The sequence below is a fragment of the Myotis nattereri genome (genome assembly GCF_964212035.1).
Source record: "Myotis nattereri genome assembly, chromosome: X".
In the NCBI taxonomy this organism is placed as follows: Eukaryota; Metazoa; Chordata; class Mammalia; order Chiroptera; family Vespertilionidae; genus Myotis; species Myotis nattereri.
Window position 1 is genome coordinate 137,349,318 of NC_138078.1, and position 15,935 is coordinate 137,365,252.

General features: G+C 49.2%; 1 protein-coding gene across 1 annotated transcript; it reads left to right on the forward strand.

Annotated features, from left to right (window-relative positions):
- Window positions 1-10,376: 10,376 nt before the first annotated feature.
- LOC308511866 (melanoma-associated antigen 10-like) lies at window positions 10,377-10,970 on the forward strand (the record flags this gene model as incomplete). The annotated part of the gene is made up of 1 exon (XM_081081710.1): window positions 10,377-10,970. The coding sequence occupies one exon, from the start codon at window positions 10,377-10,379 to the stop codon at window positions 10,968-10,970; it is 594 nt and encodes a 197-aa protein (XP_080937836.1).
- Window positions 10,971-15,935: the final 4,965 nt, after the last annotated feature.

Here is a 15,935-nt window from a genome sequence, read left to right on the forward strand (position 1 = left end):
TTGCTTCCTCGCATTTCAAATCATTGACTTGATTCTTGCGCTCCTCTGGTCTGCTGTCGGGAGTCTGTATAATATTCTTTATTTCAGTCAGTGTATGCTTAATTTCTAGTTGATTCCCCAATATAACATCGAGGGTCTCATTAGTTTTCTTGTAGATCTCATTAAGTTTATCGGCGGCTTCTAAACAGTTCTTGAGAGACCTTAAAAGTGTGGTTCTGAACTCTAGATCTTCCATTGACAATTTTGTCCTGTTTCTTTGTCTCCGCATTTTGTTATGCTTCCTTGGTGCACCCCCTAGTGGTCTTTGTTCGTGGTTTTATAGTTAAATCTTGATTGTTGTAGCTAATTCCAGGGAGGGTTTGACCTCCAGGCCAAGTGGCTATGAGAATCAGCTGTGTCAGCAGTGAGAGAACTTCTGTCCTCTAGGGAGGTGCTAATCTGGCGTTTGCCTGAGGCTATCCGGCAAATGCCTCTGTGCAGGGCTTGGGCAGGGCGGGTCGCACAGTATCAATAGGGTGGGCCAGAGAGAGCAGTGATGGCGGCTCTCAGTCCTGTCCCCAGGGGCTCTGCCTCTCTGAGTCCCAGCACCCGCTGCAAAGCTTGGAGAGAAAGCTGCACTCGCTCTGACCGAAGCCAGGCAGTCCCGCTTCTCCCATTTGAGTCTGGGTCCCTAAAGACTCGCCCGGATCTGGAGCTCAGAGTCTGCGACTCCCTCCCGATTGAAAACGCCAACCGCGCCCTCCGCCGCCAGCCCGCTCCGCGCACGCACTCTGCACCTCAGAATTTGACTTCAGCACTGCGCCTCCTCTGAGTGTCCGTATGCGTTTCTCTTTCCTCCTAGTTGTAGGACTTCCATTCAGCCAGCGTTCCAGTGGTTTTGGGTGATGTCCGTTCTGTCTTTTAGTTTCACTTTTGAAGTAGTTGTTCAAAGCAGCAAACTCCGGAGTTAACCTATGCCGCCATCTTGGTTCTCCAAATCAACACCCATTTTTGATAAAAACTCTCAGTAAGGTGGGAGTAGAAGGAGCATGCCTCAACATAATAAAAGCCATATATGACAGGCCCACAGCCAACATCATACTCAATGGACAAAAACTAACACCATTTCTCCTAAGAACAGGAACAAGACAGGGATGCCCCCTCTCACCACTATTGTTCAACATAGTACTGGAAGTGTTAGCCATTGCAATTAGGCAAGAAGAAGAAATAAAAGGCATCCAAATTGGAAAAGAGGAAGCAAAACTGTCCTTATTTGCAGACGACATGATATTATACATACAAAACCCTAGAGACTCCATCAAAAAGCTACTAGACTTAATACATGAATTTGGCAATGTAGCAGCATACAAAATTAACCCCAAGAAATCTGAGCATTTCTATGCACCAATAGTGAACTTTCAGAAAGAGAGATTATAAAAACAATCCCACTTACCATCGCACCAAAAAAATTAAGCTACCTAGGAATAAACTTAACTAAAGAGGTAAAAGATCTCTACTCAGAAATCTACAGGACGTTGAAAAAAGAGCTAGAGGAAGACATAAACAGATGGAAGAACATACCATGTTCATGGATTGGAAGAATCAACATCACTAAAATGTCCATACTACCCAAAGCAACCTATAAATTCAACACACTTCCCATTAAAATACCAACGGCATACTTCACAGATCTAGAACGAACTCTCCAAATATTCATCTGGAATTTAAAAAAAAGACCCCGAATAGCTGCAGCAATCCTGAAAAAGAACCAAGTTGGTGGGATCTCAATACCAGATATCAAGCTGTATTCCAAAGCCACTGTTCTCAAAACTGCCTGGTACTGGCACAAGAACAGGCATATAGATCAATGGAATAGAATAGAGAGCCCAGAAATCACCCCGAACCAATATGCTCAATTAATATTTGACAAAGGAGGCAAGAACATACAATGGAGCCAAGATAGTCTCTTCAATAAATGGTGTTGGGAAAATTGGACGGATATATGCAAGAAAATGAAACTAGACCACCAACTTACACCATACACAAAAATAAACTCAAAATGGATAAAGGACTTAAATGTACGACAGGAAACCATAAAAATTCTAGAAGAATCCAAAGGCAACAAAATCTCAGACATATGCCGAAGCAATTTCTTCACTGATACAGCTCCTAGGGCACTTGAAACTAAAGAGAAAATGAACAAATGGGACTACGTCAAATAAAAAGCTTCTGCACAGCAAAAGAAACCATCAACAAAAAAACAAGAAAACCCACTGTGTGGGAAAACATATTTGCCAATGTCATATCTGATAACGGCCTAATCTCCAAAATTTATATGGAACTCATACAACTTAACAAAAGAAAGTTAAACAATCCAATCAAACAATGGGCAAAGGACCTAAATAGACACCTTTCAAAAGAGGACATTCAGAAAGCCAAGAGACATATGAAAACATGCTCAAAGTCACTAATCATCCGAGAGATGCAAATCAAAACAACAATGAGGTACCATCTCACACCTGTCAGACTGGCTATCATCAACAAATCAACAAACGACAACTGCTGGAGAGGATGTGGAGAAAAAGGAACACTTGTGCACCGCTGGTGGGAATGCAGACTGGTGCAGCCACTATGGAAGACAGTATGGAGTTTCCTCAAGAAACTGAAAATGGAACTCCCATCTGACCCTGTGATCCCACTTCTAGGTATATATCCCAAGAAACCAGAAACACCAATCAGAAAGGATAGATGCACCCCTATGTTCATAGCAGCACAATTCACCATAGCTAAGATCTGGAAACAGCCTAAGTGCCCATCAGTAGATGAATGGATTAGAAAACGGTGGTACATCTACACGATGGAATACTATGCTGCTGTAAAAATGAAGGAACTCTTACCATTTGCAATGGCATGGATGGAACTGGAGAGCATTATGCGAAGTGAAATAAGCCAGCCAATGAAGGAAAAATACCACATGATCTCACTCATTCCTGGATAATAGAGACCATTATAAACTTTTGAACAATAATAGATACAGAGGCAGAGCTGCCTCAAACAGATTGTCAAACTGCAGTAGGAAGGCCGGGGAGGGTTGGGGGGCAGGAGGAGGGGGTAAGAGATCAAGCAAAGGACTTGTATGCATGCATATAAGCATAACCAATGGACATAAGACATTGGGGGAGAGGGGAGGCTAGGGGCCTGTCAAGGGAGGGGGGAAAATAAGGACACATATGTAATACCCTTAGTAATACTTTAAGCAATTAAAAAAAAAGTAATGGAGAGGAGGGAAAAATAAAAAGTAAATAAAAATAAAAACATAGTCTGGTTTTCAGAACAGAAAAAAACACACACACACTCACACTAAACAAACAAACAAAAACAAAAAAACACAACACATAGACAACGCCACATGTAAACTTGAACCTGTTCCTGCCTCTCAGATCACCAACAGGAACTGAGACTCAATATAGACAGAAGGGTTCACCCAAATCATAGGAACTCGGCCCACGGAACCCAAGCCTGGGCCCCTTGTTGCCCCTTTGAAGGTGTGCTGCTTACACAAACTACAGCCCCATCTCCACAGCTTCAAAAGAAAACAAGCCCCAAACTCCTGAGCAAGGTCCTTGGGGGTATTCTTGGAGGAGTGTGAGCAGCTCTCAGGGTGTCAGGCCTTGCCAGCGCTCACTCCTCTCCCATATTTCTCCCTTTGGGAGGAGAGTCTGAATCTACATGGGGTTCCAGCCCAGCCTCTCCAGCAGCAGCTCCAGCCAGAGGGATCTTCCCAGTCCCTGTGAGCAATGTGGATGGCGATGGTGCAGTTCCTGTGGCAGCTCCGTAGGGTCGCCAACAAGTCTCCAGAGTCATGGCCCCATTTAAGACCAAGCCTGCATAAGGCTGCCAGGAGAGGCAGGAGAACTCCATCTCCCCAGAGGTCCGTGGGCCTCACGTGGGCTGTGGAAACCCAAAAGTGTGAATGTCAATAAGCATCATGCATCAGGCCTCCGAGTTCATGGTCTGTGGGCTGACCTCTTCCCCCGGTGTCCCCTGGGGCCCTGGAACCCCACTGACAGGGATGGTGGGAGAGCAGAGAGTGTTGGCTCCTTCTTCCTATCCCCACGCACTCAGCTGCCAGGCCCCATGGAAAGGGCTGGTGATGCAGATGCCTCGTCCATCAGATGGAGTCTTTGGGGAGCTCAAGGAAGAAGGTGGCGACAGGTAAGGAGAGGCACTCAGGACAGGGTGTGTTCAGTTCCACAAAGAAGGTCACTGAGACCAGGGGAGCACAGATGTGGGAGAACGGGAGCTTTGGCTTCACACCGGGTGAGTGGGTTCTAGTCCTCTCCCAGCAAAGACCCTCCTGGGTTTTGTTTCTTCCCCCCTCCTCCAAGACTGTCAGCTCCCTCCTCTTTTCACCCCAAGGTGCTACAGTCCCCATGCACCCTGGTCCCTCTTCCAAGGCTCCTGATTGTAAATCCTTATAATCAAACCTCAGCTGGGACCTGGGATACCCCTGAGCGAGCTCAGATCCTCCAGCCAGGTGTCTACACTCGATCACTTTGGGAGCCACCCTCCTCCATTCCCTGGCTGCACCAATACTAACCGCTCTCAGCAGGCACACCTGGTCCCCACTGCAGCCTAGAGACAGGAATAACAGGACCAGGAACAATTGGCACTAGAACCCACACAGCATGCCCCTATCAGGCCCTGGGATGGGCATGATCCACGGATCCTAGAATTCAAGCCTCAAATAACTGGGTGGGCAGTGCCATTGTCACCACATTCTACAGTTGCGAAGGTGGCACCTAGGGATCAAAATATGGCCCATGATCTTGGGCCCTGACTACCTCACCCGCTGTTCTTGCCTCTCTTCCTTGTACCTGGGGAAGGGGGTCGTACCTCCTCAGAGCTGTGCAGTCACAGGAGCAGAAACACAGCCTGCGGATTCAGCCGGGTCCTAGTACCTGGCGGAGCTCAGTCTCCATAGGGCTGTGAGTACCTGCCCATTAAGAGGATAGTCAGAACCGGTGGCTACACATCATCATCATAGGGCCTGGGCCTCGTTACCACACTCGACATGAGCACACCCACTCTGCTTGTCTTTCCCCTCCTGTCTTTAAAGTCCATGAACCTGATATCAGCTATTCTGTCCTCGAGTTTATGAAAACACACCCAATCTCAAAGACCAGGCTCTGAGGACATTAAAGCTGCCACCTGTGCACTCTCTTCCCAATCCAGTGTCCTGACAGTCCCTGTGCCCAGCACCTCTGCATTCCCTCCCTTTCTCTCTGGCTGGGTCTCCTACCCATGGGCAGGGTCCCAGGACCTGCAGGACTCATGGTGAGGGCGTGGGGAGGACAAGGTGACTCTGGGCCAGAGCAGTCAGTCCCGGGAGCCCGAAGGCGCGGGATGACCAAGAGTGGTGAGGACTGACTTCCGGGTTCTCGTGGTCTGAGGACTGAGGAAGCCCCTTAGCACACCTTGAAGTATGCATGCCTGAGGCTTGGCCAGGGCCATAAGTGTCCGCAGTGTGCCTGTACTTGCCAGCAGCACCTGCAAGCCTCATGGTAGGCCTGTGGATTTGCGTTGCTTCCAGACTTCTACCTTAGGAGTGGAAAAGGGAGGCAAGGGAATTGTCCTGAAGGTTCTGGATTCAGGGCAACGTGGGAGGGGTGCCAGGCAATACTGGTAATTAAAGTGTGGGTCTTGAGGCAGGATGATGGTACTTCCCACCCCAGTAAACACAGGGACCGGCTGGCTTAGTGTTTGCTGGCACAACTGGCACACTGGGCACGATAGTCAACGTGGTGTGTCTTAAAGTCCACCTTGGAGGTCTCAGAGAGATGGAGGGCATGGCCTGCAGTATTCACTCTCAGTTCAGCAGAAGGGAAAGGTCCCAGGCACTCTCCCACTGTGCATGGGTTGTGTGGAAGGAGGATACCACACTCCAAACAGTGGGTGCCTTGAACCCAGTCTGTGCTGCTATCAGTCCTGGGTAAGGCTCGGCATGGGTCGGCAGAGGTAGTTCCTCCACAGGTTTGTCTCAGGGCACTTGGCCTGCGGGGCACAGACCTAGGTCAGCACAGGGTGGTGGCCCAGGCCATTCAGCCCAGATAGGGACCAGAAGGGTCGGGCGGGGCACAAAGGAGCAGAACTCCGCCCCTGTCAAGTGTCCTGGGTGACCACACAATTGGTTTCCGGAAGTGATGTCACTCACTCATGGACTTCCGCCTGAGAAGTCTGAGGGAGCTGAGCGCCATCTTTGGGAGGCCGGCTTCGGGTCGGTAGACGGTACAGGCGCTGAGGGGAGCCTCCTCAGGTCGGCGGGGCCCAGGCTCTGCCTGGGATCAGGGTGAGGACCAGACGGAGGTACCCGGGGAGCTAGTTCAGCCCGAGTTGGGAGCCCTGGGGAGGTATGCCCACAGGCCTCCCCTGGGGTCTCGGGGGTGAGGGCCTCCGTGTGGGGGTCCGGCCTCGCGGTTCACAGAGGGAGGGTCCTAGGACCTGCAGGCCTCATGGTGAGGCCGTGGGGAGGACATGGTGACTCTGGGTCCAGAGCCGTCAGTCCCGGGAGCCCCAAGGCGCGGGATGACCACGAGTGGTCAGGACTGACTTCCGGGTCCTCGTGCTCTGAGACCCTCGGGCGGCTCCGTGTCAGAGCAGCATCTCAGGTCGGCAGAGGAGGTCCGGACCTGCCCGGCGTCAGTGTGGGAACCTGAGGGAGACTGGGGGGCCTGGACCCCATAAGGGTGTCCATCGGGCAGGCCTCCTGGGGTGGGGGAGGGGTGATCTCACACATTGTGCTTTGTGATTTCTGCATTGGGTCTGAGAGACACTGGGGGGTTTGGTAGAAGGAGCAGGGCTTCAGGCAGCAGAGGGGACCCCCAGGTCCTGCCGCTGTCAAGTTGTGGTCCCTGAGGGAGATTGGGGGCCCTGGACCTCAGAATCATCAGTGCTGGGAGTTCCAGAGTGGGCGGGGTACTACAGGATGGGGTGACTTCTGCATCAGGTGTGAGAGACTGGGTTTCAGGGTAAGGAGCAGTGCCACAAGTCCGCTGAAGAAGAGAAGATGGGGACCAGGACCCCACAATTTAGGGGAACCCATAAAGGGCCTCCCCTGATATTAGCCATGGAGGAGTCCATGTCCGATGACCCTGTGTGGTGTCTCCTGACTTCCGCATGCAGGTCAGAGGGAGACTGGAAACTTGGTAAATCATGTGAGGCCTCACTCAGGTCCACAGAAGGGATGCAGAAGCACTGCCCAGAGTCAAGGTGCTTTTCCTGACTATTGCATCCGGGTCTGACAGGCTCTGGGGTTCAGTGTAAGGAGCAGGGTCTCAGGTGGGCAGAGTGAACAGTCAAGGTGAGGACCCCCAGGGAGGACTGGGGGAATCCAGGAACCCTAACTGGAGGGGAGTCCACAGAAGTCTGCCCTGCTCAAAGTGTTGGGAGGCCCTATGGTGGATGACCATGCAGAGAGGAACCGCAGAAGCCCAGACCTGATGTCAGCCCTTGGAATTCAGGGGAATGACATATGTGGCAGAGGGGAGGACCCGGGTCTTGCCCCAAGTCCAGGTGAACATGCAAAGGGAAGACTGAGGGACCCTGGACACCACAACAGTGATGCCCCACATTACCCCTACTGTGAACCCTTGGAAGTCCCTGGTCCATGACCACTTGCTCTCTTCCTGACTGGGGCCTGTCAGGTTGACAGGAGGTTCCAGCTCCAGCCAGGAGTCACGGTGAGGATCCTGCAGGAAGACAAGCGGACTCCACCCCCTGAGCTCTGAGGGGTCAGGCTCCAGGTAGGCAAAGAAGGGGGCTGCAGGGCTCTGCCAGGATACCAGGTGAGGACCCGAGGTAGGACTCAGGAAGCCCCCTAGCACACCTGGATGTCTGTATGCCTGAGGCTTGGCTAGAGCCGTAAGTGTCCGCAGTGTGCCTGTTCCTGCCAGCAGCACCTGCAAGCGTCATGGTAGGGCTGGGGATTTGGGTTGCTTCCAGACTTCTACCTTAGCAGTGGCAAAGGGAGGTGAGGGCATTGTCTTCAAGGTTCTGGATTCACGGCAACGTGGGAGGTGTGCCAGGCAATGCTGGTAATTAAAGTGTGGGTCTTGAGGCAGGATGATGGTACTTCCCACCCCAGTAAACACAGCGACTGGCTGGCTTAGGCTCTGCAGGCACAACTGGCACACTCGGCACGATAGTCAATGTGGTGTGTCTTAAAATCCACCTTGGAGGTCTCAGAGAGATGGAGGGCATGGCCTGCAGTATTCACTCTCAGTTCAGCAGAAGGGAAAGGTCCCAGGCACTCTCTGAGTAAGCCTAGGTAGCACAGGGAGGAAAGAGGATACCACACTCCAGACAATGGGTGCCCTGAACCCAGTCTGTGCTGTTGTCAGCCCTGGGAAAGGCCTGGCATGGGTCGGCAGAGGTGGTTCCTCCTCACGTTTGTCTGAGGGCACTCTAGAAGGACAGGGCCTTGGTCAGAGGGAATGGCTTCAGTTCATGCACAGATGAGCTGAGGTTGTGGAAGGGTCATAAAGGGGTGAATGCTTTCTTGTGGGAAACTGCAGCTATGAGCTCCGCGAGAAAAGAAGAGAGCCCTCAGCATCAGGGAGTGTCCTGTCCTCAGCATCCAGATTCCCCAAGCAGGGTTACCTGGGTGTGACATGCTCTCCCTTTCCACATGCCTGCTCGTCCTGAGCTTTTGTCACTGAGGACAGTTATTCAGGGTGAAATCAAGTCAGCTGGATTCAGACCCAGGCCAGTCCAGGAAGAAAGGCAAGTATCCTGAGGCCAGACTACGGGAACTCTACCCGGAATGGATGGGCCCAGGCCCTGGTGTCAGTTGTGTGATAACCTGGACAGGGGTGGGGGCAGATGGAGCTCCTGTTCACTTTTGTCTCAGAGCTATCAGCAAGGTGAGGACCTTGGTGTGAGACCATATGTCATATCATCCCCAGGATCCAAATTTTGTCAACAGAGAGACGAGTCCCAGTTCCTGCCAAGAATCAAGGTGAGCACTGAGGGGGAGCAGAGCACATGGGAACCCAGACTTACCCTGCCTCCTCTGTCAGCAATGGGGAAACTCGGAATAGGGCCTGGATTACCTCAGCTCACTTCCCTACTCCTGTATCTCAGGGAGGTGCACCCTAAGTCTAAGTAGATTGCGCTCAGTCAGCAGAGAGAGTGTCTGAAACCCTGCAGTGCATCATGGTGAGAAGTGATCAGAGCCTTAACCCAGCGTAGATGGACCCAAATCTTCAGTCACCCCTTCTTGATCCTCTGGGAGAGGGACCCCCTCATTTTCTTCACTCAAGTGTCAGGTGTGTGTGGTCTTGTTCTGAGAGTTTGACCTCAGGCCAGCAGAAGGCAGTGAGGGGCCTGGCCCTGGCAGGGGAAGGGTGAGGATCCTACATGTGCAAGGAGGAACCTCCCACCCACAACAGAGGGGACCTCACAGAGTCCTGCTGCCCCTCCTGTCAGCATTGGGGTTCCAGGACTGTGATTGCCATGGGCATCCTGAGGTGCTCCGTTTTTCCCACCAGCAGAGCCCCCGGATAGAAGGAGGTGAAGGCCTTGGTTTATGCTACATATTCTCAGGTCACAGAGCAGCAGGAGGCCAGGAAGTGCTAGGAATTAAGGTGAGGTTCCGACCATGAATATGTCCCCATGGGCTCGCCACCACTGTCAGAGGGCACCCCACATTGCCTGACACCTCCACACCCCACCGTCAGCTACAGAACCCTGCGCTGTGCCTTCTACACCCTGAGCAGTCATGTCACTTCCTACTTCAGGCTCCTAGTGGGCAGGCTGATCAGGAGTGAGCCCTGTGAGGCCCATGGACACCCCTAAAGGGGAGACCTGGAAGTCACCTTTGTCAGAGCCGCCTACTGTGTGTTTCTCCGCTCATGCCTCTCATACTCCCCTTCCCCCAGGCCCTTGGGTCCTAATCGCCCATCTTCTGCCCACACTCGGTCACTGTTCGAGCACGAGTCATCATGCCTGGTCATCATATGAGTGAGCCGTGGAAGCCTGAGGAAGACCATCTGGACCCAATGGAGATCCCTGACATGTTGGTAGAGGAACTGTTCTGGGCTATGCAGGAGGAGGAGGAGGAGGAGGAGGAGGAGGAGGAAGAGGCCCTGTCTCTGTCCTCCTCTCTGTCTTCCTCCCCCTCAGTCCTGTTTATAGACAGCCTAGAGGAGGTGTCTGCTGCTGAGACACCAAGTCCTCCCCAGAGTCCTCAGGGTGCCTCCCCCCATGCCATGGCAGCCTTTCCATGGAGACACGCTGAAGATGAGAGCTCCTGCAGCCAAGATGAGGAGGGTCCAAACACTGAGGGAGGCCCTGATGAAGATGCCGATTCCTTGCTCCACAAAGCACTGCATTTGAAGATGGTAGAAATGGTGGAGTTTCTACTCCTTAAGTATCGTGCAAAGGAGCCGACCACCAAGGCAGAAATGCTGAGTAGTGTCATCAAAGAGCACCAGGACCACTTTCCTGAGCTCTTCAGTGCAGCCACTGAATGCATCCAGTGGGGCTTTGGTATTGTTGTGAAAGAAATGGACCCCAGTACTCACACCTATGTCCTGACCACTGCCTTGGGGCTCAGCTATGATGGGATGGTGAGCAATGGGCACAGATATCCCAACACAGGCCTCCTGGTCACAGTTCTGTGGGTGATCGCCTCAGAGGGTGATTGTGCCCCTGAGGAAAAAGTCTGGGAAGCACTGAATGTTCTAGGGGTGTATGATGGGAAGGAGCATTGGCTCTATGGGGAGCCCAGGGAGCTCATCACCAAAATTTGGGTCCAGGAACAGTACCTGCTGTACCGCCAGGTGCCCAATAGTGATCCTGCATGCTATGAGTTCCTGTGGGGTCCCCGAGCACATGCAGAGACTACCATGTTGAACACCCTCCAGTTTGTGCTCGGGGTTAATGACAGGGATCCCTATTCCCTTTCATCCCTGCTTGAAGGGCCTGAGTAATGACACTATGCCTGAGCCAGAGTTGAATCCAGGCACTTTTCAGGCCCATGAGCATTAACTTCTTTTGCTGGGCAGAAAGTGCATCCAATTTTCAACTCTATGTTTGAGAAGAAACTAATAGTGAGGCCCAGGGAAAGATATGAGCTCCTATTATGATTGAGAAATTTGTGCTTTATTATTTTGCGATTTTTAAGGAAATTTTTGAATGTCCCTTTTCATAGAAGCTTTCATAAACTTTTAGCATGTGAGTTTGTAAATGACATTGATCACAATATATATATTTCTACATGTCCAGCTCAAGAGTAAGAGATTTGCTATTGTATAACCAAAATTGGGACACTTTCCATCCTAGTTTGTGATCCCAAAATAGATAACGTGGCATTATAAAAGGATTTCCTTGGAAATGTGTAAGAACTCGGCAGTACATTCAATGGAGTTAATAAATAGAAAAATAATAGCAAAAGGTTGTTAATTTTTGATTCTTATCTCTTCTCGTCTGTCTTTGCATGAAACAACTTATCGAAGGATCCTTGGTTCCGGCAAGAAAGTGGAGGGATTTCATCTGCATAAAGACGACCCCTGCTCAGTGGTTCATTTAATCCCCAGACATTCACTGAGCCTATGTCCTCTGGAAGATCCTGTGTTAGTAGTGGGGACACCAACATAAGCAGGGCACACCCACCCACAGAATGATAGTGTAGGAGCTATAGTCATATAAGGAAGGGGTTAGGTGTCCCCTAAATCTTACAAACAAGTAACAGAACAGGTGAGGTGGTGGGCCTCCAGGGAACAGCACTCAATTTTGAATGGCCTTCATTTTTACCGCAGCGTAGTTGCAACAGCATGGTGGAACTGGAGAGCATTATGTTAAGCCAAATAAGCCAGTCAGAGAAAGATAATTATCACATGATCTCACTTATATATGGAATATAATGAACAACAAATGGATGGACAAAAACATCCAAATACAGAGAAGCATCGATCTGACCATGAAACCTCAGAGGGAAGGTAGGGGAGGGTGGAGGTAAGGGGGAGAGATCAACCAAAGGACTTGTATTAAGCATATAGGCCTAACCAATGGACACAGACGCCAGGGGGGTGATGGCATGAGTGGGGGGCTGGAGGAGGGCAATGGGTGGATAAGGACTCATATGTAATACCTTAATTAAAAAATGATGTGCATGGCATGAGCCACGCAGACACTGTGCCATTGGACAGTATGAGCACTAGGCGTGTTATACCCATCATCTGCACAGATTTCTACAGAAATAGAGTTACTGAGCCATGAGAAACATGATGGCCTGGGAGAGCCTAATTGGGATTAAATGTTAATGATCTTGAGTGTACTCTGGCCAATCATTATCAAGGTGTAGATTTTGGGTGGGGGTGAAATGAATGAAAGCATTTGTTTGGATGAAAGAGCAGCTTGGACAGAGGGAAAGAGTTGTAAGTAGATTCTCTTTTTGGCATCTTTGTGTGTGTCCAGCTGGGAAGGCTCCCCACACCTGAATGTCAGCATACAGCCATGAATTGGGTATCCTGTTTGGCCGACTGGGTGTTCTGTGCCCAACTGAGCTGCACATTCTCTAATATGACCTTAATAACAAACAAGTAATCACAGTGCCAGAGGCGAGAGTGGAAGTATCTGGGATAAAAACGATATTAGAAATAACTGCCATTCATTACAGATTCAGTCTCCACTAGGTACTGTGCACAGTGGTTTACAAACACTCCACACATCCCTGCAGTCCTATAAGACAGGGCTTATCAGACCCACTTACTTCACAGAGGAAGAACCTGATGCCCATTGGGCCTGCTAATTTTCCCAAGAATACATGGCTAGTAAGTGGCATCGTGGAGTCTTGACCCCTTGCCTGAATTCATCAGGAGTCCATGATATTTCCTGCCTTTCTAGCCCATGGCCCACCTTCTGCCTCACAATTAATCTGTCCTCTAAGTATGAATGAACTCTTTCAGATGACAATTAGTAGAACCCTGGGGCCCAGGCAAGAGCAGGCCTAAGGAAGGAAGGTGACAGTGAGAATAAAGCATAATTTGGAGATTGTCGGAGGTTTATTGATATCTCAGTCTTCCCGGGGCCAGGATTTCTGCCTCGTCCCAGCATTTTCCCTCATGACAACACCCTTCCCCTGGTCTTCCCTTGGGTGCCTCCTGTCCATCCATGAATCATGATCTGCTGACTTGCTTATCAGTGCAGCCTCCTTCTAAGGCTACACAGAATCTCCTGCCCTCAACCTTTCCAAGAGGCCCCCTACTCCCTTCAGAATGACCCTGCTCTCCCATAGCTCACCCTCCATCCCATCTGAGAGCAATAGACCCTTATTTATTATCTATTAAGAGATAACTGTAAATAGGAATGTACTTTTAAGAAGTTTTTTATTTTATTTTTGACACTATTACAGATGCCATATTTTCCCTTCTTTTGACCATGTTCACATAGCACCTGTCTTCCCTGCACCCTCTGGCCTTCACCACATTGCCATCTGTGTTCATGGATGTTCTTTGGCTAATCCCTTCAGTTAGTTTCATCCAATCCCTCTCTCCCCCATCCCCTCTGACCGCTGTCAGTCTGTTCCATGTCTTCATGCCTGTGTTTCTATTTTGTTCGACAGATAATGTTCACTAGATTCCACACATAAGTGAGGTCATATAGTTTTTCTCTTTCTCTGACTGGCTTCTTTCACTGAGTATAATAATCTCCAGATCCATACATGCTGTCTCAAAAGTTAAGAATTCCTTCTCTTTTCATGCCAGGTAGTATTCCATTATGAAATTATACCATTGTTTTTTTATTCACCCTTCTATTGATGGGCATCTGCACTGTTTTCAGCTCTTGGCTATCCTACATAATAAAAGCCTAATATGCAAATTGACTGAATGGGGAACAACCAGTCACTATGACGTGCCCTGACCACTAGGGGACAGACACTCAACGCAGGAGCTGACACCCTGTTGGTCAGTGCTCTCCCACAGGGGGAGCTCGGTTCAGCCAGTGCATCAGTGGCGAGTGCATCAGTGGTGGCAGGAAACTCTCCCGCCTCCATGTAGGCACTAAAGAGCAGCAATCAGGTGGGTGGTAAAGAGTGAGGGGTCCCGGACTGCAAGAGGGTGCAGGCCTGGCTGAGGGCCGCCCCCTACGGTGATCGAGTTTTGTGCACTGGGCCACTAGTTGTAAATAATGCTCTTTGAACATAGGGCTGCATATATTCTTTGTGATCGGTGGTTCAGGCTTCTTAAGATATATTCCTAGAAGTGGGATCACTGTGTCAAATGGCAGCTTTATGTTTCATTACTTTAGGAAACTCCACACAGTCTTCCATAGTGGTTGCACCTGTCTGCATTTCCACTAATAGTATACAAGGGTTCCTTTTCCTCCACATCCTCACTAGCACTTTTTGTTTGTTGATTTATTGATGGTAGCCATTCTGGTAGTTGTGAGGTGGTACCTCACTGTCATTTGAATTTGCATATCTCTGATGATGGGTGAAATTGAGCATTTTTTCTTGTCTCATCCATTTGTATGTCCTCTTTAGAGAAATATCTACTCAAGACCTCTGCCCACTTTTAAATTGCATTGTTTGTCTTCTTTGGTTGAACTGTATGAGTACTTTATATATTTTGGAGATTCACCCCTTATCAGATGTATCTTTGGCAAATATGTTCTCCCATGCAGAGGCTTCTCTTTTCATGTTGTTGCCGGTACCCTTTGCTGTGCAGAAGCTTTTTAGTTTGATGTAGTCCCATTTGTTTATATTTTCCTTTATTTCCCTTGCCCTGTGTGACATATCAGCAAAAAATATTGCTATGTGTAATGTCTGAGAGTTTACTGCCTATGTTTTCTAACAGGATTTTTATGGTTTCATGACTTACATTTAAGTCTTTTATTCATTTTGAATGTATTCTTCTGAATGGTATAAGTTGGTGGTTTTATTTCATTGTTTCACATGTACCCATCCAAGTTTCCCAATACCATTTACTAATGAAGAGACTGTCTTTACCTCATTGTATGCTGTTGCCCCCTTTGTCAAATATCAGTTCACAGTGTAGGTGTGGGTTGACGTTTGGGCTCTCTGTTGTGTTCCATTGATCCATATGCCTGCTGTTCTGTCATTACCAGTTGTTTTGATTACAATGGCCTTATAGCATGGCTTGATATCAGGTATTGTGATTCCTCTAGGTTTGTTCTCCTTTCTCAAAGGGTCCTGAACATGTTGCCTAATAGAGACTGTCTGACTGGTGGCCAGGGTACCAATGGGTGAATTTCTGGGACCCAGCAGACTTAATTGAGGAAGGCCAGTTTCATAATGGCTTTCTTCAACTCCACGGAAGTCAGCAAAGTGGGTATTTCATCTTCAAAGGAAAAGATGAGCCTGATGTTCTAGATTCTTCACCTCAGTGGAAATTCAGTTGCTCTTGCTTCGACGAACATTACCTAATGGTCCTACAGAAGCCTTGGGATGCAAGGGTGCCTTAATCATAACAAATAAACACCCTCTCTCCACCAAATTCCAGATTGTGGTTTCCAAACCCTCTCTCCAATTTCCCTCCCATAAAATGGACAAGTCCCTTCATATAAGTAATCGGTAGAGGCATGAGCTAGCAAAGTGCACAAGGAAATCTTTTCAGCCTTTAAAGAACTCATTTAAGAAACAATGTTTGGTAGGCAACTAAAAGGAGCTGGCTGCTTTTCCAGAGACACTAGGAGCCCCCCACCCCCACCCTGAACCCACCAACACCTATCCTCTAGGGCAGTGGTTCTCAACCTTCCTAATGCCGTGACACTTTAATACAGTTCCTCATGTTGTGGTGACCCCCTACCATAAAATTATTTTCGTTGCTACTTCATAACTATAATTTTGCTACTGTTATGAATCGTAATGTAAATATCTGATATGCAGGGTGTATTTTCATTGTTACAAATTGAAAATACTTAAAGCATAGTGA